This window comes from Magnolia sinica, chromosome 17, assembly GCF_029962835.1.
Source record: "Magnolia sinica isolate HGM2019 chromosome 17, MsV1, whole genome shotgun sequence".
NCBI classification, from domain to species: domain Eukaryota; kingdom Viridiplantae; phylum Streptophyta; class Magnoliopsida; order Magnoliales; family Magnoliaceae; genus Magnolia; species Magnolia sinica.
In genome coordinates this window covers 56,648,454-56,669,972 of record NC_080589.1, presented here as the reverse complement: position 1 = coordinate 56,669,972, position 21,519 = coordinate 56,648,454, and the positions used below count along the sequence as shown (strand labels likewise).

At 41.8% G+C, this 21,519-nt stretch overlaps 1 protein-coding gene and 1 long non-coding RNA gene across 3 annotated transcripts in view; both read right to left on the bottom strand.

Annotated features, from left to right (window-relative positions):
- Positions 1 to 18,250, bottom strand: part of LOC131230643 (pumilio homolog 1-like) — a 62,185-nt gene extending 43,935 nt beyond the window's left edge. The window contains exons 1-6 of one of the 2 annotated variants that reach the window (XM_058226533.1): positions 18,017 to 18,250; positions 17,252 to 17,935; positions 8,841 to 9,699; positions 7,830 to 8,379; positions 7,589 to 7,730; positions 7,392 to 7,499 (exon numbers count right to left, since the gene is read on the bottom strand). In XM_058226533.1, the coding sequence (XP_058082516.1) occupies positions 7,392 to 7,499; positions 7,589 to 7,730; positions 7,830 to 8,379; positions 8,841 to 9,699; positions 17,252 to 17,923 (2,331 nt within the window). In that variant the 5' untranslated portion in view covers positions 17,924 to 17,935; positions 18,017 to 18,250. Of the gene's footprint in view, positions 1 to 7,391; positions 7,500 to 7,588; positions 7,731 to 7,829; positions 8,380 to 8,840; positions 9,700 to 17,251 lie in introns of both variants that reach the window. The other variant, XM_058226532.1, reaches the window with a different exon arrangement.
- LOC131230645 (uncharacterized) lies at positions 16,656 to 17,244 on the bottom strand. The gene is made up of 2 exons (XR_009164055.1): positions 17,124 to 17,244; positions 16,656 to 17,081 (listed from the first exon to the last, which is right to left on the bottom strand). It is a non-coding gene; the product is annotated as an uncharacterized LOC131230645 (long non-coding RNA).
- Positions 18,251 to 21,519: the final 3,269 nt, after the last annotated feature.

Genomic DNA, 21,519 nt, shown 5'->3' with positions numbered 1-21,519 from the left:
ATCACAGTCGTTGTTGCGATGGTACCATTGAGTCCATCTCAACTTAAACAAGCTCCTCAGAAGTCACATAATGATTTTCAAATTGTCAATCACAAACTCAAAGCTAGCAAGGTTGCCAGGTCGGTCGCAAGGTTATGGCCAGTAGAAGGTCGTCGGGACAGTCGTGAGGGCAACGGAAGGGGTCGCTAGAGGAAGTTTGCATGAGTCAGTCATGCAAGTGGAAAGTGAGGGAGAAGCTTCATCAACAAGGCACCAAAGGGTGGTGTGGGGGCAAGAGGAGCAACAAGCTAACGGGATGAAGTTGGTACTTCTTGGCAACTAGGGGGCCATGCCTGGTCGGAAGATTGGAGTTATGGAGGAAGCAATTCAATGGATAGGTACAGAAGTTGGGGCGGATGAAGAAGTCAGATGAGAGGAGAGCAAGCAGAAGTCTATGAAGAGGGAGAATGGGTGCAAGTAGGAAAGAAGGGGAAATCTAAAGAAAGAAAGGAGGCTATGCTTGTGGGCCTCCTTGAACTCCCAACCCTCTTTGTGGAAAACTTTCCAGAGGAGTTGATGGAGAACAACTTTGGGTGGGACTTCAACAAGATGGCTCAGGTGAGGAGGTGGTGGGGTTGAAACGGAAAGGGAGTGGAGAGATTAGGGGTTTTGCTTTTGTACATCTGGAGATGTGGGAGGAGGCTTTAGTACTGGTGATGGCTCTAAATGGGAAAACCAATGAAGGGAAGAAACTTTGCAATTGCACTCGAAAGGCGAGATATGGGCTAGCTTTGATGAACCACCAGATAGCAAAAAAGAGGGAGGGGAAGGAGGGAAGGAGGATAGGGGCATGTTTGGCAATGAAAGGGGCAAGGTTAGGGAATTGGGTGAGATAGTGAGTGTGAGGGGACGGGATTGGGGTTGAGGAGGCAGCGAGGGTTAGAGTCTCTTACAGGGATGCAGTAGTGAACAAATCCATGGGGGATGGACGAAGGGGTAGATGGGTAACATGGAAGGAGAGGAGAAGTAGGAAGAGATCCGAATGAGTGTAGGGGAGGAAAGGTGGTTGTGGAGGGAGGAGCGGGTAGAAGGACATGTGGTGAGGGCCCATTCAATGGCCATGGAGAACGCATGGAGGATGCTCCAATGGAGTTTGGTGGCGATAGTTGAGGCGGGTTCTTCTATGGAAGAGGCAAAGAAATACCATGAAGACAATGGAGGGCTAGAAGAGCAGCAGTGCAAGTTAAAGCCCTGTTTGAAGAACACTTAGCCTGCAATTAGAGATCAATAAGCTTCCCATCACGGGGGCGATTTCAAGGACAACCTAGTTTTAAGCTTGGGTATAGCCTACAATTGGAGATTAATAAGCTTCCCATCATGGGGGAAATTTCAAGGACGGCCTAGTTTTAAGCTTGGGTAGATGAGTATCGAAGTTCAAATGGGAGGGGTAGTACAAGGTTTGGGGTTGTCACTCAAGCTTTGGTTCATGGAAGCATGTTTCAGGCTTTCAACTAGTGGGTTCATGCATTGGGGAGGTAACTACAGTTGACCAAGCAATGAAAGAAGGGTCTGAGGTAAGGCGGGTGAGGCTATGTGTGAAGAGGAAGCTAGCGAATCTGGTGCCAGAAAAGGATGTTATTCTAATCAGGGATGTGACAGTCGTTGCGAGGGTGGAGAAATAGTGGTCGTTGGGAGCTGTGAAGGTGGTTAGTCATGGGGGACAAGCAGAGATGGACGTTGCACCTACTTGGGACGTGATAGGTGTATCGACTCCATGTTCTGATACAACACTGGAAGGGCGAGTGGACACATGGTGCAGGTCCGGGCATTTTCAAGAGCTAGGCAGCGGGGTGATTGGTCTAGTGGCAGCGCGTGGCCTGTCTAATAGGAAGGTAAGAGTGGATGACGTCTCAACAAGTGAGATCGACAGTAGAGATGAGGCATGTGTTGCCATATCAAGGGTGGGTGTCCCCTACCAACTGTTAACTTGGTATGGCCAACCTAAATCATCAATAGCATGGTTTTTAGTGCTAGGGTGAGCTTGGGCAAGCCAAACTACCGGGTATAAAATCTAACCCTTTCCTAGGCTTCGACTTAAACCCCTGCTAAGCAATGTGGGACCTAGCCTAACATGGGGTGCAAGTGTACAACACATGATGGTTGGGTGGATTCATAGACATCAGGGTGAGGCTACTTGCTTGCATTGCATGGCTCACAAGAGACCATTTTTTAATCTATCCACATGCACCCACACACACTTGAGCAATTTCAAAATTCTCTTATCAATTGCCTTTATCACCCTACACACCTCACTCTTTGTTTGTTCACTCTTCTTTGATTCCTCACATGGTTACTTGCTACAATGGATTCGAAATAACCAACATATTATGGCGTAGTTTTGTAGCAATGATTTGATACGACTCCCCGAACATAATCAATAAGGATTAGGATGATAGGATGGATGATTGTTATAGTCATGGTAGCATTGATAGAGTGTTGACAAAGAGCAAAAATTGAGGTAGCAATTTCAAAATGGGGTATATAGAGGAGTTAGGAATTGGTTTTGGGAATCATTTATGGCTTTTGGTGGATTAATACAGGGTTACATTGAGGTAATGTCAAGGGAGATTGGATAGTTTGTTAGGGTTTAGTAAGGGATAATTGGGCATAGGGTTAAGGAAATTTCAAGAAAACTTGGGAATTAATGTTAGGTCATCATTTAGGTTTGAAATTAGGGTTTAATTTGGGATTTTTTACGGAATGGGGGAATTCTGAAAATTATGGGATTTGCAAAATTGTGACTCTAGCATTTGGAAGCTTGAGGACTTTCAGGAAATTAGAATTCGGTAGTAAAAGAGAGGGAAATTGAGGAAAGTGGAAATTTAAAGTTAGGATTTAGGGAAATTGGGTAACTAGGTGTCATGATAGCGTCAAAGGCATACTGGATCTAGTAGAGCCTATGGGATAAAATTTGGAGTCGCCACTAGCCCTTTTCTTTTGTATGGTTCCAGAATTGCTAGAATCCTTGTTGCTTTCTCAAAATCCAAGAGATATCTCCTTTATTCTTGAGGAATTGACTCCAACTTGGTCTTCGAAGCGTTCTTTCAAAGAAGGAAGACAGTTATGGAGTAAGATGGGGTACAACATCCTACTCCACCCACAAAGATACAATTTCTACTCAAAGAGGAGATTCCAACAATTAGAATTTCAACAAACGGTGGACTTGCATCCAAAACAAAGGAAAGAAGAAAGAACTTGAATTTAATAGAAGGGGAGAGGAAGGGAAGCTTGGGACTATAGTGAGTTGATCACTCACTTGTCTTCTCGTGGATTGGATTAGGCTTTGATCTTCAGAATCTTGTGCTTGAGGCTTGAACTTAAGCTCCTTGGATTGAAATTGCACTACTTGTTGAAGGAGGTTCTTGCCTTATATAGTCTTTTAAATGAATTGTGTAGAGTGAAGAACAAGTGAATTCCTCTACCCCTTAAGGTTGTTGAAGGCTTAGCTCACCACTCTTAGAAGTAGAGTTGTACTCATGGCTTTGGGGAATATGGAAGTCTCAAAATCTTAGAGAGATTCAGCAAATCTTATGGAGGAATTTCTCTCTAAGTATTGGGATTGGGCTCCTAGAGATGGGCTATAGGGACTTGGGAATTTTCAAGAAAAAGACCCCTCTCATGTAGCAAGAGGACTCTATTTATATAGAGGAGAGGGGTGGCAAGGTTGTAATTTGAGGAGAGGTTGAGGTTTTCTGAAGGTAGGAAGATTGGGGATGGCTGACAAGTAGCATGATCCTAGATGTTATTTGGGTGGCTTGGGTGTAAATTGAGAGAATTCTAGGAGTTGTTAGGAGATAGAGAAGGTTCTAGGAGGCTTCTAGAGGTTGGGAAATGAGTGGTGGAGATTAAAACGCTTGGGAGAATCTTGTGGCTTGGAAGAGGGGTAGTTTTGGAATTTCGCTTAGGTAATTAGGGGGTTAGTTTGGTAAAAAGTTGATAGGTTGGGGGGTCAAACAACGGCTCCTAGGAGTATTTTGGTAAAATGTGGGTCAAAGGTTTAAAGGAAAATGAAAATTGGGTTTTGGATTTTCATGCAAGGACTAGGTTGTAATTTTAGAAATTGTTTTCCTATACACAGTCCAACAAGCGCACCTTTTGGTTTCTTTATCCTAACTTGGAGCTCGAGTGTCAGATATTGGCGATCTATAACTTGTTGGAAAGGAGAATTGATGGACTAACTAATGTTTCTATTATGTGAGAAAAACTATAGTTTTGCAATTGTCGATGGAACTCATGCGTGGCCCAGCATTTCGATCATAACTCCATGCCCGTATCTCGGACTGAGCTGAATTGGGCTGATTAGAAAGGTAATTTGATGGGCTTCACTATGGATATATGGATCATGGGGTTTAGATTTCAAAAACCTAAGAAAGTGGGTGTTCGAAGTGGTTCCAGAATTCTGGCCTTAGGCACAGAAAAGTGTCTAGGGCCATTTTCATTTTTTAGCTTTCTTTCTGGGACACATAAAAAGTTTTTTCGCGCCCTATGCTGTATCATTTTGAAAAGGAAAAAAAAAAAAAGTGAGGGGCCAACCCTTGGGGTAGGTTGGGTCCTACACCGCCTTGAGTTCACCCTCAGGTCCCATTCCTTAGGCTTTTGGGGTTTGGGTGAGATTTTGGACTAGGGTTGGGATTGGATTGGGTTTGGATTAGTTCGGCTCGGATTGGTCTCAGGCTTGAAGATGGGTTCCGTACTTGGAGCAAGTTGGGCATAGATTGGGCTCAGGCTTGAAGATGGGTTTCATACTTAGTGCAAATTCTGCAAAAATCTGCAAACCTTTCACCTTAACAATGCAAGACTCACACTTCATGATAAATGCCTAAACACTGCTGAGTGGGGTGTCTACACTAGAGTTTGGGATTTTGCAAAATTGAGCACTAGGGTTTAGAAATCAGGTTGAGAGCTTGGGAAATTTCAGGAAATAGACAAATCTAAGGCTTCGGGCTCTTCTTAGGGGAATTGGAGCAATCTAGGCTAGTAGGAGAAGAAAAAGGCGGAAGGGACAACATGCTCTAATACCAAAATTGGTGTAGCAAGAATGTAAAGAAATATGGAACTAAACAAGATGGATAAATACCAATTACAGCTCCATGTCCTTCCAATGTGCCAAACCATTGATAGAAAAAAAAAATCCAAAACAGATAGTGATCACCAAGCATCCTACAGTAGAAACTAGTAACTGGCCCTTGAAATTGGCCAAAGGAAGCCTGTGGAATAGAATTTCTAGCAGCCTTCTAGATTATTCAACTAGATACAAGGATCAAAGCAAGGGATGCTACAGAAATAGAAGTGATACTGGGGATGGAAACAACACAAGCTAGAAGCAACTAATGCCTAACAAGATCTTGAATTAAAATCGAAGGAAAGGAATCTATTAGCTCTCACAAGACTTTTCCTTTAATCTTTTTTTTTTCTTTTGCTTTTTTGCTTTTTTCTTTTTTTACAGAAGACTTTCCCTAAACTGTCTCTAAACAAAGATTTTTAAAAAATAAAAATAAAAAAAGATAGCAAAGAGCACAAACTAATCCTATCTGGTTACTCGTCTCAAAAAATCCTATGTACCCTTGCACATGGACTCCAATATACAACCATATGGGTTTACTATATAGGATTGATACCAAAACCTCTCTATGTCTAAAACTTATGGTTTGAATAAAGATTTCACATCCAATCAGAATTCTAATATCAGCCATATTGACTTTGCATGCATGCATATGGGTGTATTTTGCTGTACAAATTCCAAAACAGCAACTGGCTAATGTAGACAGACATTTAATACCATTAAAGACATTTAATCCAACTGTATATATATCAGTCGGACCTTATACACAACTATAATGTGCTGTATGCTTAATGTACATGCAACAGACATGCACACAATGACATGTGGGAGCTAAAATCTTCACCTGGTCAGAACTGTGCACCCACAGACCAATTGTAACCATAGCTTGGAACATCCGATTGGATTTGTGGGCCTCGAAATCCAATCAGATGCTTTCTCGTCCTTGATCTTCAATTGGCCACATTGTATGGCCCGGATGCTTCCTTTTGATACATCGTGTACAGTCCTGGAGGCAACACTCATGTATCGGTGACAACAAGGGATTGGAATTTGGAATGGCATGAAATAAATCTATAAAATGAGCTTTTGGACAGCCCCTCCATCAGGATAGTGGAAGCTTAATAGGAAACCCAAGAAATTCCAGCCTGGTGTTTTAACTGCTAAGCCTGAGAAGGGGAATAGTATACTAAGTTTTGCTTATTGGGGCCACCTGGCATGGGTGATTCTAACGAGGCAAAACGTTTGAGCTATCAAAGTGGCCCCTATATGTTTAAAGAGTCATTCTCCATTCAATGATTTTGGAAGAGGATTCAAAACATGCCTTGGCATAGGCTTTTAAGACTTCCAAAGAAACTAGGAGATTACCCGTAATTATTAGTGACATAAGATTTATGGCATCTTCCACTGATATCCTTTCAACTTGTACATAGACAGGCTAATAAGTCGGCAGATAAACCTTCCTAAAGAAGGGGTGTCTCACCCTTCTCTAACTTCTGGGTGTTCTTATCCATTAATTGGATGGATTTTGTTTTCTCTTCTAGTTTGAATAAAATAGTCTGTTCCTTGTCAAAAACAAAATCTAGCAAGTCACTTTTTATGTAAGCATATATTTCCAATTAAAAGCAAAAAGGAGAATTTTTAGCAAGCAACCATGAATGAACAACAGTTGAATCGCAAATATGGAGAAGGTTAGCAGCACGCGGAGCTGTTGGATTGCAAATTCGACTGGGAAATATCATATGCAAAAAATATGGCTGATAGTTGAAGGAACTAATATTGGAGCCATGAGACATATATAACCTTGATAAGCCATAGCCTAGGACCATTTGAAAAAGGAGTTTTGATAAGTGCAGAGAGGTGTGCAATAAAGCTTGTGTACAGTGTACAGGCCACACATCTGCTAGCATGGCACACACATGCAAGATCTAACACATCAATCAGGTTGGCCTAACCTTGTACATATTTCCCAAAAATAAAATCTGGTCCAGTCTGCACGCAGGGCCCAATATTGAAAACAGGTGGGTGGGTTAGAAAACTTCAGCCAAGCTTTTCAGAGCCATACATTTGTTTTGCAAAAAATGTGGCCCACCTGACTAGTGGATCAACCTGTTTCTTGGGCTAGGACATCAGTACAGAGGTGTCCTCGTGATGGATGGATTGGATCTCGGACCTATCGTGACATGCTGCCACATCTGGCGTGAATATGAGCTTTATTGCACAAGCATGTGGGCTGAGAAAAGCCCTTGAAAAAAGAAAGAAGCAAAAAAACACAAAATGCTTAAGAAAGTACCTTTTGAATTACTCTGCAACCATACATTTGAAGACTGAGAGGCAAAACATGGCCCGAAAGCTGGTTGGCCAGTTCCTTTCTCTGACTTTCAGTTCCATGCTCAAAAAACTACCAATTCAAGCAAAGCATGTAAAATTCTAGAGTTAAATGTTCAAAAAACACTATCGACTTCATTTCTGAACAGAGGCAGTACATACTTTTTGTATAACATAATTTCCAAAGACATCAGTCATCAAAGCAAAAGAATGAGGAATGATCTGAGGAAAAATCTTGTTTTTCTCTTCCACTGAGGCAGTTTCCAGCTTCTGTTGAATAAAACGACTCCCATACTGATCCGCACTAGATATGGAGAAAGGAGAGAAAGAACTCAGTCCTCTATCCACCTAATGGTTGTTGCAAATCAAAAGAAACACAAAAAGCAGAAGCATCAATACATACCTGAACTCAACGACATGATCAACAATTTCTGACAGCTCAAAAGACCTGGTCTTGTTGTTCTTAAATTCTTCCAGTAAGGACAACCCAGAATTTTCGTCCATATTTCCACCATTCTCTGACTGCCAAGGTCCCATACTTCCTCCTGTTGAACGAGGGGTTCTATCATTCTGCCTGATAGAAGTTCCAGCTCCAATGGGCGAGACAAAACTGGATACTGGGCTTGCTGGATATGGCATGCCAAGACCAAAAGCAGGGCTACTGTAGTACCCATGATTTAGACCAACAGACTTACCTAAAAGCGGCATGCCATGCTGTGATTTCTGGTGGGCAAGCAAGGCCCCGAGATATGCTTTCTGAACAAGCAAATCCATGTGTGAAGCGTTCATGTAGTTCCTTCCAAAAGAAGGGTCACTCAGGCCTCCAGTAGCCTGTGCAGCATAATCAGAACTGCTTTGTAAATATTGCAAGTATAAGGGATCCATTATTGGTGCCTGAAGACCAGACCCTATAAGGTTTCCACTTCTATTCAGACTCTGTCCTTCTGCGCTACCTGTCAAATGTGCACATCTAAGTAGCTCGCAATGATAAAGAATCCTACTGAAATACTCTGACAGAAAACCCATGCACGTGGGGTGGAGTGAGTTCTTTGCAGCACATGTCCCAACAATAACATGCCACATGTGTGCTAGATATGGCTAGTTCATCAGGTGGAGTGCATCGTGAACATGCCTTGGCGGAAAATCACGAACAGCTCATACAGGTGGGGACATAGATGTACATTCAATATGGTCCATTGTTATCTTTTCCTAAGTGTCCAATTTCTCAACCACATGTGACCCATTTGATGAGGGGACTTGCCTATTTATTGTCATTTTCACGGCAGGCCACACCTGATCAATGGCTGGACCTCACACACGTGCCATGTTAGTATGTAGTGCCGTAAAGAAACGTCCTCCATCTCACATGCACAAAACCCATCGGCAGGTCTCTTGGTAAAGAGAGACAAACCACCTGCATCAAGCTGATCCTTCACCATTGATGGCAACCTCTGACTGACAGAATATCTGCTTGAGTTATAGCCAGTAAAATCCGCATTTAGCATATCGGATTTCTGATAATGAACACTAGATGCTTCTAGACTGGCAGGTGCACTTGGATACAGAGTTGCAGAAGGCGGCATTCGTTTTCGTAAGTTGACTTGCCCATTAGAGCTTATCTTGGAAGCATTAAGGTCCGTGACAACATTGTTTTCAGACAAATCATCATACGGAAGCCCGGAGATAGCAGGAATGTTCAATGAATCAGATTCAGACTTGTCAATGAGTTGCTGCTGCAGATTTTGGCTATGACCATTTGACATATCAAAAAGGAAATTAGGCCGATCAGCATAATCCTGCTGCAGCTGGGACTGTATGTGACTTTCTTCATCTACCAGTCTATTTTTTGAAAGGCTTAACCCTGATAATGCAGCTGCAATATCAGCACGATCAACCATGGTAGAAGATACACCATTGAAGGCATTTGAACTAACAGTCTTCTTATCAGTAGCACGGGCCCTCCCTCCCACAGGGGGGAGACCGGGGCTCGGAGACCTCCCAATCAGCTGGGGATCAGGAGTTGTACTTCTAGACAGAGATGAACCCAAAGCCGCTGCAAAAGAATGAGAAACCGATGAACCAAGGCTTTGAACCCTAACCAGGCCAGGGCTAGTTGCTCCAGAGCGCAAGCCATCTACACCCTCCAACTGATTATGTAGCTGTGTCAGTTGCACATCAGACACGCCTATTTGATTTGAAACATCATCAAAATCATTGCGACTAATTGGACGTGAAAGATGCCCAGAAACGGGAGTGGATCGTCCAAGTCCTTCCTGCAAGACACTTTAAGTCAGCATGATATGATTCCTAAAAGATACATCCACATGTTCCTGACAACCAAAACTCAACCGGAACTGCTGAGCACATATCCCGCAAGCAGAAGTTAATAGACTGGCAAAACATCATTCAAACAGCTGCACAATTCAATTAGAAAAATAGATAAAATGGCATATAAATGCATTAAGGGATTGAAAATAGAAATATGAATATGAGACATCACAGGAGAACCTAAGAAGATATGAAAGAGCAAAATCCTATGTCTGGAGTACCACTGCGGAGAAAGATGAAGCCTTTAATATGGTTGTGGAGTCTTTAACGGTTCAAGTTTTTCTCTTCCATAATTACAGTAGATCCTCTAAACATCGTTAAACAGTCAAGCTAATTATTTTGCCATTATTGATTATAAAAATAAAATAAAAACAATGTCCTGTACCAAGAGTACCACTCACATTTTGATCTTTCCCACACCATTAATATGTTTCTCATGCATAGGGAATGAGAGTGCAAGATGGCTTGGGAAACCATGGTTTGTAGAGAAGTAATATGCAAATAGGTTGCCAGGTTGGTTATATACCTTTGTGTTGGGTAGCCAGCTAAGCGGTTGTGAGATAGCACAGTGAGAGTGGACAGAAAATCGTCAGCTTGAAAGAAGAACTCCCTCCCTCCCTCTGAGCAAGTTCTCTAGGTCACTGTATTACTGCTTATAGAGGAAGCCTTATCCAATATGCCACTTATGAGACGCCCAACAATGTTTTAAACAGAGAGTAGCATGTAGTGAAGCATTCACCCCTCTATAGCGTGCAAGCTACGTTTGGTGAACCGCAAGCTACACCATACTTCTATCCTTTGATTAAAATAATAGGAAAAATATGGCAAATAGTAAAATAAATATAAAAATGGCAAAATGTGTGTATGCACATAAGCCTACCTGTGATGGTGTGATGCCCCAAAAATTAAACCTATCCGATCATCAGGTGGACCACACCAAAAAACAATGGACAGCCACTATGGGGAAGAGAGAGAGAGAGAGAGAGAGAGAGGCCTATGATCCCATTGTCACGTGGACCACTCCATAGAAGAAAATGCAAAGTCACTCAAAGGCCACTAATGTAGCATGGTGGCCCTGAAGGCCCACATGATGGACTGGGAGGATTGATGCCATGCCATACCCACCACCATTATAGGTCCCACAACAAAGGGTTGTGCAACAAGCTTATTCTACAACATTGCAGAGGAATTGACCTCCCAAAAGGGGGGAAAACTGAAGGGGGAAAAAATGCCAAAAATACCCTAAATCTACATTCAAAATTAACTACAAGTCATTAACTGAGATTAAGAGTCAGAAACATACTTCTATTTAGCTTTAAATCAGTTAACATCAAAATCTTGAGCCCCATAGTCATATGAACATGAGAAGGGGAAATCACGATCTTCTTCTTTGTTTAGGCTCCAATGCCCATGAAAATTTAGTCAAATCTTCTTCTCCTAAAGCCGATTGATCCCCCAAATTTTCATCTCAAACAGCTCTATGGATTCAGAGAATCGAATGGGTGAATTTTTAGGGGCTGGAGATGATATGCAGTTGAATGTTTGGGCTTTTTATTGCCCTCTTTCGAGAGCTTTTGTTTATAAAGGCTAGCTTCCTGTGTTAGTTTTACAAGATTAAGATGGATGCAACTCTTCAGCCATACACTTGGCACGAAGTATAGATGGTTACAACTGCCTGATAGGTGTGATTCTAGAGATGTTCTCCATCCACAATAAGTTTGGTTGGTCTGGATAGCTGTACTTCGGTGGTACATGAGAGGATGAGTCACCACCATTTTTCAATTGGTGCTGAACTGACACAACAGTCTTAGACCCAAAAACTTAGGTTTTAGAGCTTAAGATTGAACTCCCAAAAACTAGAGGAAGGAAACACTACTTATGCATGCTATGTAGTTCCATAGCGTAGCTACATTACATAGCATATGCAACATTCACTATTTAAAACACCGCTGCCTGATTGGTGTTGTCAACTGTATTGAAAAATTACAATGAGATTTTCTTGGAAAGGCACAGAAGAGAAGAAGAATTCCACCTTGTGGGGATGTAATGAAGAATGAAAGGCCTAGATGCTTTGTGGAGCGGGCACGAAAAGCTTTAGGATGATGGATTGAGCTCTTCTCGGAAGATGGTTATGGAGGTTCAAATCAAAAGAAAGCATCTTTTTCCATAGTCTCTTCCAATGCTTTATGTTTCATTGCTGAATGGATATCCATTAGGGAAGGGCCCAATGTTGATCTTTCTTTTCTTGTGTCCTAAGGGGCTGCCAGCTCGGCAGTCCCTTTTTGTATCGTTTTCTTCTTATTATTGCATGTTATCTTTCAAAAAAAGAAAAAGAAAAAAAAAAGTATCTTATGGAAAAAGATTGTTGCATATAAATATGGGAAGCACAATGGTGAATGGCACACCCACTCCATCTCAATATAGAGCTTCAAGCATTTGAAACGCAGTTCTAGGAGGAAATAATGACTCCATGGCAAAAGTGGTGTTTGTGGTGGGGAATGGAGCGTGATTAAAATTCTCAGAAGATTATTGGTACAGTAATACTCTGCTTCAGCAGGAAGTTCTCTAGATTGTACACAGCATCTCTTCCAGCTAGCGTGCGACTCTCTCAAAGTTCCAATGTGTGGAGCAATGTCATGGTCTGGTCCCACTACTTCCATAGAAATCTCAAAGATGAGAAGAATGAAGACTTCATTCGGTTGCAGGATCGCACTAGAAGTGCCACTGCCACCCCATCACTGCTTAACTCAGACTCTTTGGGGAGTTTTTTGTCGAGTATTTCTACTGCTCTCTTTGAGGTCCTGATGTCGGGGACTATGATGAGGGTCACTGTGTTCGGGTGGTTAGTGGATAACGACGATGTCCTAACTATTGATCACTTAAAACATAGCAGCATGATTTTAACAAACATTTGTATCATGTACTAATGAATGAGCTTTCAGTTGATCATCTTTTCATTTTGCATCAAGGGTTTGAAGAAAGTCCTTGGCACTTTGTGGGTCATCCCGGATACAATAGACAAGTTGTTCTACGCTTGGAATTGGGGTGCAACAAGAAAAGGAAAGAGAATCCTTTGACACCTACCAATGTGGTCAGTGGTGTGGATAACTTGGAAAGAACGGAATTCTTTTACCGTCAACAATGGATATGAATTTGTCAATGTAATATTCCAAGAAGTGTAAGGTCATCTATTGGGCAATAGGGCTCAATCATTTTATGTGTTTGACAAGATTAGATCTTATGTGCAATTGGGGAGTGATGTGATTTCATGGGAGTGGGGAAGATAGAGGACGATTCCTCATCATCCCAGGTCCCCCTTTTCACGGTTGTATTCTCTTTTTTGTTTGGTGCTAATAAAGTCATGTCACCATTTAAAAAAACAAAAAGGAAAAAGTTGAGAGGGCATAACCTCTGTATATATCAAGAAAAAAAGGAGGGAAGAGTTGTGGCTGGAGGGGAGATGCAATCAATGAGATCCACCACAATGCAGAAAAGTCTCCTGCTTTCTTCCCATCTTTACAAAAGGGCATCTTTGTGGTATCCCAGCTCTTTGCATGCTTAAGCGTTACTTCTGCAACAATAGATGAATCATCATCATCTAAGCCTTACACCAATTAATTGGGTTTGCAGATGACAGATGAATCAAAGCAATATAATCTTAACACCTGATTCTAAGTTTCGAGTTCAAAATCACATCAAACCTACAACTCCCAGCTGGATTATTCAACCTCTGGTGTTGCTGTGTGACGACAGAGAGAAATGGACCATTCATCATTGGTCACCCACATATCATGGAAAGAGAGGGAGATGTGTGGGATCCTCTGCATATAAGATTGGGATGAAAGTCTCCATCCTTGGAAGCCTGCATCATAGCTTTTTAATTTGAAACCAACTTCCCCACTTTTATGAAAGTCAAGCTCACCTGCCAGTAGAGATCAACCGCCAAAAGGAGTCATCCAAATGCCATAACTTGACAACTTACTTTGAAAGACTACTACTGGCAATCTGACTTCCTCAGATCCAACAACATCCAAGTCTACCATATGGAGATCATCCTCTCCCTATATTTCTCCACCAACTGTCTAAGTAGGAAAATAACTTCAACAATTGACCCTCCTAGCATGCATCCAAACCGATTTTATGATATGTCCATCTCTCATGCCATCTTTTCTCAATTACTCTCAAGCAAAGTTTCAAAGTGTGACTCACAAGTTTAATCCCACGATAATTAGTGCATCTCCGTCTCTTTTATTCTTGTAAATAGGCAGCATAGTTCTTTTCCTCCACTCTCTAGCATTTTATTTGATCTTACAATTGTAACAACTTTTGTCACCCAAAACAAACATATATCTCCCCTATGCTTCCAAACCCTTTGGCTTAGGGCATTTCCTAACTTCATCTTTTTCAAAGCTTCTTCCACTTCAAATATCCTAATCCTAAAAAAGTATCTACGTTCCCCCAACCTCAATTGAATTTATGATTCCCTCTATTCCTAAGCTCTCAAAGTGAATGTCATTTAACAAGTTCTGGAATTAGCCTTTCCACCTCTAAAAAATCTCATTGTCCATAACCAATATTATGGCCATTGCTCTTAATACATCTATACACACACACACACACACACACACACACACACACACACCAGTAAATCAACCCTTCTTGTCTACAAATAAATACATAAAAAAAAAACTAAATATATGAAATAGTAATGTAGTATGGACCACCATGAGGCCCCTAATTAATTAAATAGTTTTACAGACCCAATCCATTGATTGGATATTGAGATCATGGCTACTCTTGGGTTGCATCACATTGTGGGTTAAAGGTGATACATAACTTTTCTCCCAGGGCGGGCGGGGGGCTGAATCTCAAAATGGTCACAAAATAGATACATGATATAAAACTATAAAATGATAGCCAAAAAAGGTTCACATAATCAAGTAACCATAGCCTACGCTGAAAACCAATTTGGTCTTCGAGTCTTTGTTAAATTGTTGATCAATTACATTCATCCAAAAATAACAATAAAATGCCGGTATATCATGTTTTCTTTCAACTTAGAAGCTAAAGCAATTTATGGACCGGACACAACAAGCATATTTTATGATTTTTCCTTGATGAGAGATCATCAGTCTGAGAAAACCATAACATAAGTCCTCTTCCCAGCTATACCTTCAAAGACACCAAAAGGACAACTGGCAAAGACACTAACAAACATGGCCCAATAGACCACCATCCATTTGACCTTCAGAAACACCTCTTCCAGCAGGCACGATTTATGTCAAACATTCTATCGAAAATAGTTACATTCAGCCCAGATTGAACAAGGCAAGTTTCCACAGAATCTAATTTTTGGCTCTACAACCCTCATGGCACACATGGCACGAGGTTTCTATGACCAAGGCATCACCCATAGTCTTGAATATTTACTAGAGAGTAAGCACATTGAATGGAATATTTTACTAGTCAAGCTCTTAAACTTTATAAACAAATTACTCAAAGTTCTTGACTTCGGCACATAATACTTGTCATGAAGAAACTGCCACCAACTCTTTAAAAAAGTGCGTCACGCAACCCAGAATTGCAAGATTCATTGAACTCACTTGTGTGCTCCAAATTGTGCAAATCCAATTGATCTGGAATTCATGGTAAATCCATTTGACATGATTTCTAAATATAGCGAGTTCATCTAGCAAATAAGAATTTTGAACATTTTTCTTTCTAAATTTATCTTACTCTCTATTTCTATTCCACATAGATTCGTCAAATTTCATAAAAACACCTAAGTCACGTTTGAACTTGAAAATTTTGGAAAAAAATATAGTAAGATTAAGGACTACAGCAGCTCGCATGACGCCCAATGTTCTAAGTACTAGTATCGCTACAAGTTTTACTGGCCGGGGATACAGAAACAATGTCAATATCGCCAATAACCAGAAATGCAGGGAAACATTGAGGAAACATGGTGAAAATGGTGGAATTTTTCAGTGCATACATAATAAGTTTCCATTTAATAGGGGGCATAAAAGCATGTCCTGTCATAAGAAATCAGTCCAAAATCCCATCCATCATTCCAACTATCCCATCCAACCATCCAAACTTCCACCCAAACATCCATCAATATTTTAAAATATCGACAACACACAATCTTTCATCAAGAAATCATCAACAATTGGAAAGGAAGCCAAAGATTGTGCTCTCGATATCCCCCATGTTGCAATAATGATAATATCACAATATTATCATTATCATCGACAAATTGAACACTATATACAACCATCTGCCCATAAAAAATCAAAATGGAATTTCCTAATAAATAGATTTTTGGCGATATCAATATATTGGGGATGTTATGGAAATATTGCCGATACACTGGCGATACAAGCTACAACTAGAATTTACATTGTTGAAAATATTGCTGATATCGACACATTGGCAATACATACAATACTTGAAATTTACACAATAAAAAATATTGGCAATACATTGGCAACATCGATACATTGGCGCGATACTTAGAAATACATTGCCAATATCTAGAATTTCTGATGCTACCAATGTTATCGGTATCGCTACCGGTGTAATCGGTATCGCCGAGTTAGAGATGGATAATATCAGGGATACTTCGAACAATGTCAATGCCACAAATTGAACAAATCAACCATGTAATCTGAATAAATTGAATGAGCTTATTCCAAACCAAACTGGGTAAACTGGATTCATCTTGGACCTGGAACCAATGAATTGCAAATTGCCAACCTGAACCAAAACCAAACTACAAACCTCAAAACCATATTTCGACAATTGTTTCTTGTCAAGAAACAGACTTCAATCAAACAACATTACATGGCCAAGTCAGAACTCAGCTCTAAGCATTCAGTTGAAATGTTTTCTGTTGCCATACGATCAAATTCAAATACCAATTCAATCAACTAGAAATAATTACAAGATGCCACTGCGTCATATACACCTGACTTCAAATACATGGAGAGCCAAGATGCAAACCAGAAACCTCTTATGCAAGAGACAAAATGAAAGAACTAGCAGTCTGTGAAAGCAATCCATAAATATCTTCCTAATAAGATAACAGGGAAATGCAAGATGTTGGGAACAAACTACTGGCTTTTTTTCATTAGGATCCGGGTTTTGTACACATAAAACTCATTTTCCAGTGATCAAATCGTTCATCTGCTAGGCCTCACTCCCATCAATAAATCTTGGAAATCCAGCAGGCAGAGTTTTGCCTTTGGGATTACTTTCTGTTCAACTGTCCATTAGAAATCCAATCATCGGATGGCTCCAGTTGCTCGACTGGGAGGGTATGCATCTCCACAGTATCATGGCCCATGGTGAGGCCTCCAATAATTACAATCTGGATCACCATAAAATGGGCCCAACATTTACAAAATTTACCTCCAAATGAAAACATCATCCAGCATCTAAAATAAAAACTGAGCGAGAAGAACAAACAGGATTCAAGAATCCAAGGACAAGCACCTGAAGCATGTCAGCGAGGCTCTTTGTCCTAGCACCAAGCCCAACACCTGCCAATCCAATCAAGCCGTCCGCATCCCTCTCCAGCCATTCAGCCGAAGGCTGGCGGGACAGATTCCTCTGCGACGGGAGGCCCGGCTGCGTGGAGAACAGGGACCGACTGTTACCGCTGTCGTCCACCAATTCCTTCTTCCTCCTATCACCAATTCCCCCAAATTCCGCTCCCGCTGCTGATGGGCCCGCCTGGAACCTACGCGCAACCCGCCAGTCCTCCTTCGACAGCATCGGAGGGGGCAGCCTAGGGTTGAGATCCTCGCGCGAGTAGTAATACGTGGGGTATTCGGGGTGCGACTGAAGCGCCTCGTCCGACAGCGCGGCACCTCCAACGCTGCTGCCGCCGCTGTTTCGGTGGACCACAGGGAAATCTACGGTCCCAGGGCTGCGGAAGAGGGTGCCTATGGCGGTCCGCGATCCTTCAACGGTGGGGGGAGCGCTGCCGCTGCGGTAGAGATCGAGCTCCCTATCAAAGGCAGGGTCTCTGGTGGCGCTGCGATTTTGGTGGTCCCGCAACATGGTTTCTAGCTCCTTGACAAGGCCTTCGTCGAAACTGCGGTCCGTCGGAGACGGACGGACGCCGAGGTCCGACAGCATCTGGCCCGGACTCTCCGTTACCATTTTCTCAAAAGCCTGATAGAGAGATCGAGATCAGAAATTCCATATCAAGAAAACAGATTCTTGAAGGGGAAATGGGAATTCTGAAAATCTCACTGGATCGGACGGCCAGGATCTGATGGGAATTGCAGAAGAGAACGGAAAGGGGAAGAGAGAGATCTGATGAATATGGATGCGGCGAGAGAGAGAGAGAGAGAGAGAGAGGTGGGAAATGAGAAACTAACTGGGAGGACGCGTCGACGTTAAGCACGAAGAGAAGGGTTTATGGCCGTTGGATTTTAGATGGACGGCTGAGGATTCGCGATAGGAGTTACGGGAATTGGGCGTTACTGGTCCTGGAGGAGGAATTTCAGGATCCTCGGCTTCGGAGATGTACTGTTTTCGAGTTTGTCTGAGTGCGGACATTGATACGGTGATCTGACCGTTGATTTGATTGGATTCTTGTTGGATGGCCCATGTTGTAGAAATCCCGCTGATATGGGAAATCCCAGCCAACCGCCTAAGGCATGGCCTGCATGGCCTCTTCTGGTCGATAGCGATAGTGGATTAGGTGTTACCCGGGGGACGCGGATGTGAAGTTCCTGCGCTGGAATGGTAAGGCGGGGCCCACCATGATGTTTTTTGAGAAATCCATCACGTTCATCTGTTTTGCGGGCTTATTTTAGGACATGTGAACAAAACTGAGGTAAATCCAAAACCCAAGTGGACCACGTGAGAGAAAACTGTGGGGATTCAATGACCACCGTTGAAACATTCGTACGGCCAAAAGAATTCACCATCAGGCTACATTTTTTGTTTCTTCCCTTCATCCCTATGGGAATGACCTTATACAGGTAGCGGATTGGGTACTTCGCCGCCCGTCGCGTGCTCGGGACAGGCTTGGGCTATGAGAGCCACCGTGATGTATGGATTTTATCCACACCGTCCATATATTTTACCATGCCATTTTTTATTCCGCGCCCAGAAATAAGTAGATCCAAGGTGTAAGTGGGCCACACCATAACACCAAAGGAAGCAACGGTGCTAATGACACCTACCATTGAAACCTTCCTAAGGCCCACCGTTATGTTTATATGCCGTCCAACCTATTCATAAGGTCACTGACCAACCTGTTCATAAGGTCACGGGATACCTGGATGAAGGAAAAATATCAGGCTGATCCAAAAGGACGCGGATTTCCTGAAGCATTTGCCAGGAAATTCCTTCGCAGGGATTCTGAGTGGGGTCAACTGAAATTCTTGTGAGAAATCCAACCCGTTCTTATGTTTTTTGAGCTCATTTTAGTACATGTGACCAAAAATAATATGGATCCAAAACTTATGTAGGCCACACAAGAGGAAACAGTGGGAATTTAGTAACCACCATTGAAGCATTTGTATGGCCACAAAAGTTTTGTATCGGTCTATGTTTTCGCTGTTTTCACTTCATCCCAGTGAAAATGACTTTATAAATGGTTTGGATGGCATATAAACATTAAGGTGGAGCCTAGGAAGGTTTCAACGGTGAGAACTTCTTTCCCTACTGTTTCATCTTGTATGCCCAGCTGAGTTTTTGGATGCTGCTCTATTTTGATATGATGTCCTAAAATGAGTTCTAAAAACGGATAAACAGGTTGGATTTATCAAATGTATTGCAGTAGACCTCACCCATAATCCTTGTGCAGGAACTTTCCTGCAAAAAGGCTTTAGTAAATCTCGGTCGAATCCAAAACTTCTGATGCACTCAACAAGCTTTTGAAAGGTAAGTATTTAATCCCCATTTGGTGATCCACTTGAGCATTAGATCTGCCTTAATTTTTTAACCCACAATTAAAATGAGATGGAAAACCACATGGACCGTGTAGATAAAATCCATACATTACATTGGCCCTCATATCCCAAGCCTATCCCGAGCTTGAAACAGCCAGAGAAGTACCCAACGCGCGGGCCTTTATATACTGTTCGGATGGCATATAAACATTCGTACGGCACGTGGAGCCCTTATGTACTGTTTGGATGGCATATGAACTTCCACATGAGTGGTTCACTTGAGTATTGGACACGCTTCATTTTTGCCTTATACGAGATGAACTTGTAAAGTGGGCGGACAGTGTAGCTTTCTCAATAACAACGGACAGTGTAGCTTTCTCAATAACATCACAGCGGGCCCCACCTAAGCGTCCTATCACAAAAACTTTCTACAAAAGGCTTCGTCGTCTTTCCCTTGGTACACTTTCGGTGTTACAATGTAAGCCTTTTCTAGCAAGTTACTGCACAAGGATGTTGACTGATGCCTACTATTATATTTGTGAGAAATTAGTCTTACCGGCTGACTTTAGGACATGAGATAAAACTAAGGAAGAGAGAGAGGGAAAGAAAATTGAGAGAAAGCTTGCTTATTGTTATTATTGTTAATCCCTATGTATACACGTATATAAAAGATTACACATGAAAGGGCTATCACCCAAAGATAGAAACAATAACTGTATTGATTGGAGAATCCTTTATTGTAGTCCTTGATTGTAGTTGGGAGAGCTGGACCTTGATTGGAGAATCCTTAATTGTAATATTGATTGGAGAATCCTTGATTATAGTATTGATTGGAGAATCCTTGATTGTAGTCTTTGATTGTAGTATGGAAGATACACTTTAGTACTTCCCCTCAAGCCGGTTGGAAGATATCGAGCATACCGAGCTTGGATAGCGCAAAATGAAACTGAATGGTGTCAACTGCTTTGGTGAAAATACCCGCATGTTATTCGGACGTAGGAACAAATACTATACAAATCTGCCCAGAAAGTACATTCTCACAAATAAAATGACGATCAACTTCAATATATTTTGTGTGGTCATGGTGTACTGGATTATGAGCAATGGTAATTGCCACTTTATTATCACAGTACAGAGCTGTTAGAGTTGGAACATCAACTCCTAATTCTTGAAACAATTTCTCTAGCCAGATCATCTCGCAAATACCATGTGCCATGGCACGGAACTCAGCCTCGGCACTAGAGCGAGCAACCACATTCTGCTTTTTGCTTCTCCAAGAAATAAGATTATCACTCATCATAGTGCAATATCCTGATGTAGAACGTCTATCGGTAACTGATCCAACCCAATCAGCATTCGTCCAACATTCAATCCGATTGTGACCATGTTTACAAAAGATTAGACCCTTTCCAGGACAACTCTTCAAATACCGAAGAATACGAAAGGCCGCCTCAAAATGAATTGAGCGAGGAGCATGCAAAAAACAGCTGACAACTCCTACAACATAAGTAATATTAGGTCTAGTGAGCTTCCCAATTAGACGCTACTACTGTGAGACATCTATAAGGGGCTCTCCTTCCACATCACCCAACTTATGGTTTTGCTCAATAGGTGTATCAGCTGAACGACATCCCAATTTGCCACACTCTTGTAAAAGATTCAAGACATATTTACGTTGTGAGATAAAAATACCTAACTTTGATCTTACAACTTCAATGCCAAGAAAATACTTCAGGGGGCTAAGGTCCTTAATCTCGAAGCGATGTCGAAGATGAGACTTTAACTCCTGAATGGCGTTTGGATCATTTCCGGTGATAACTATATCATCGACATAGACAATAAGAGCAGTAA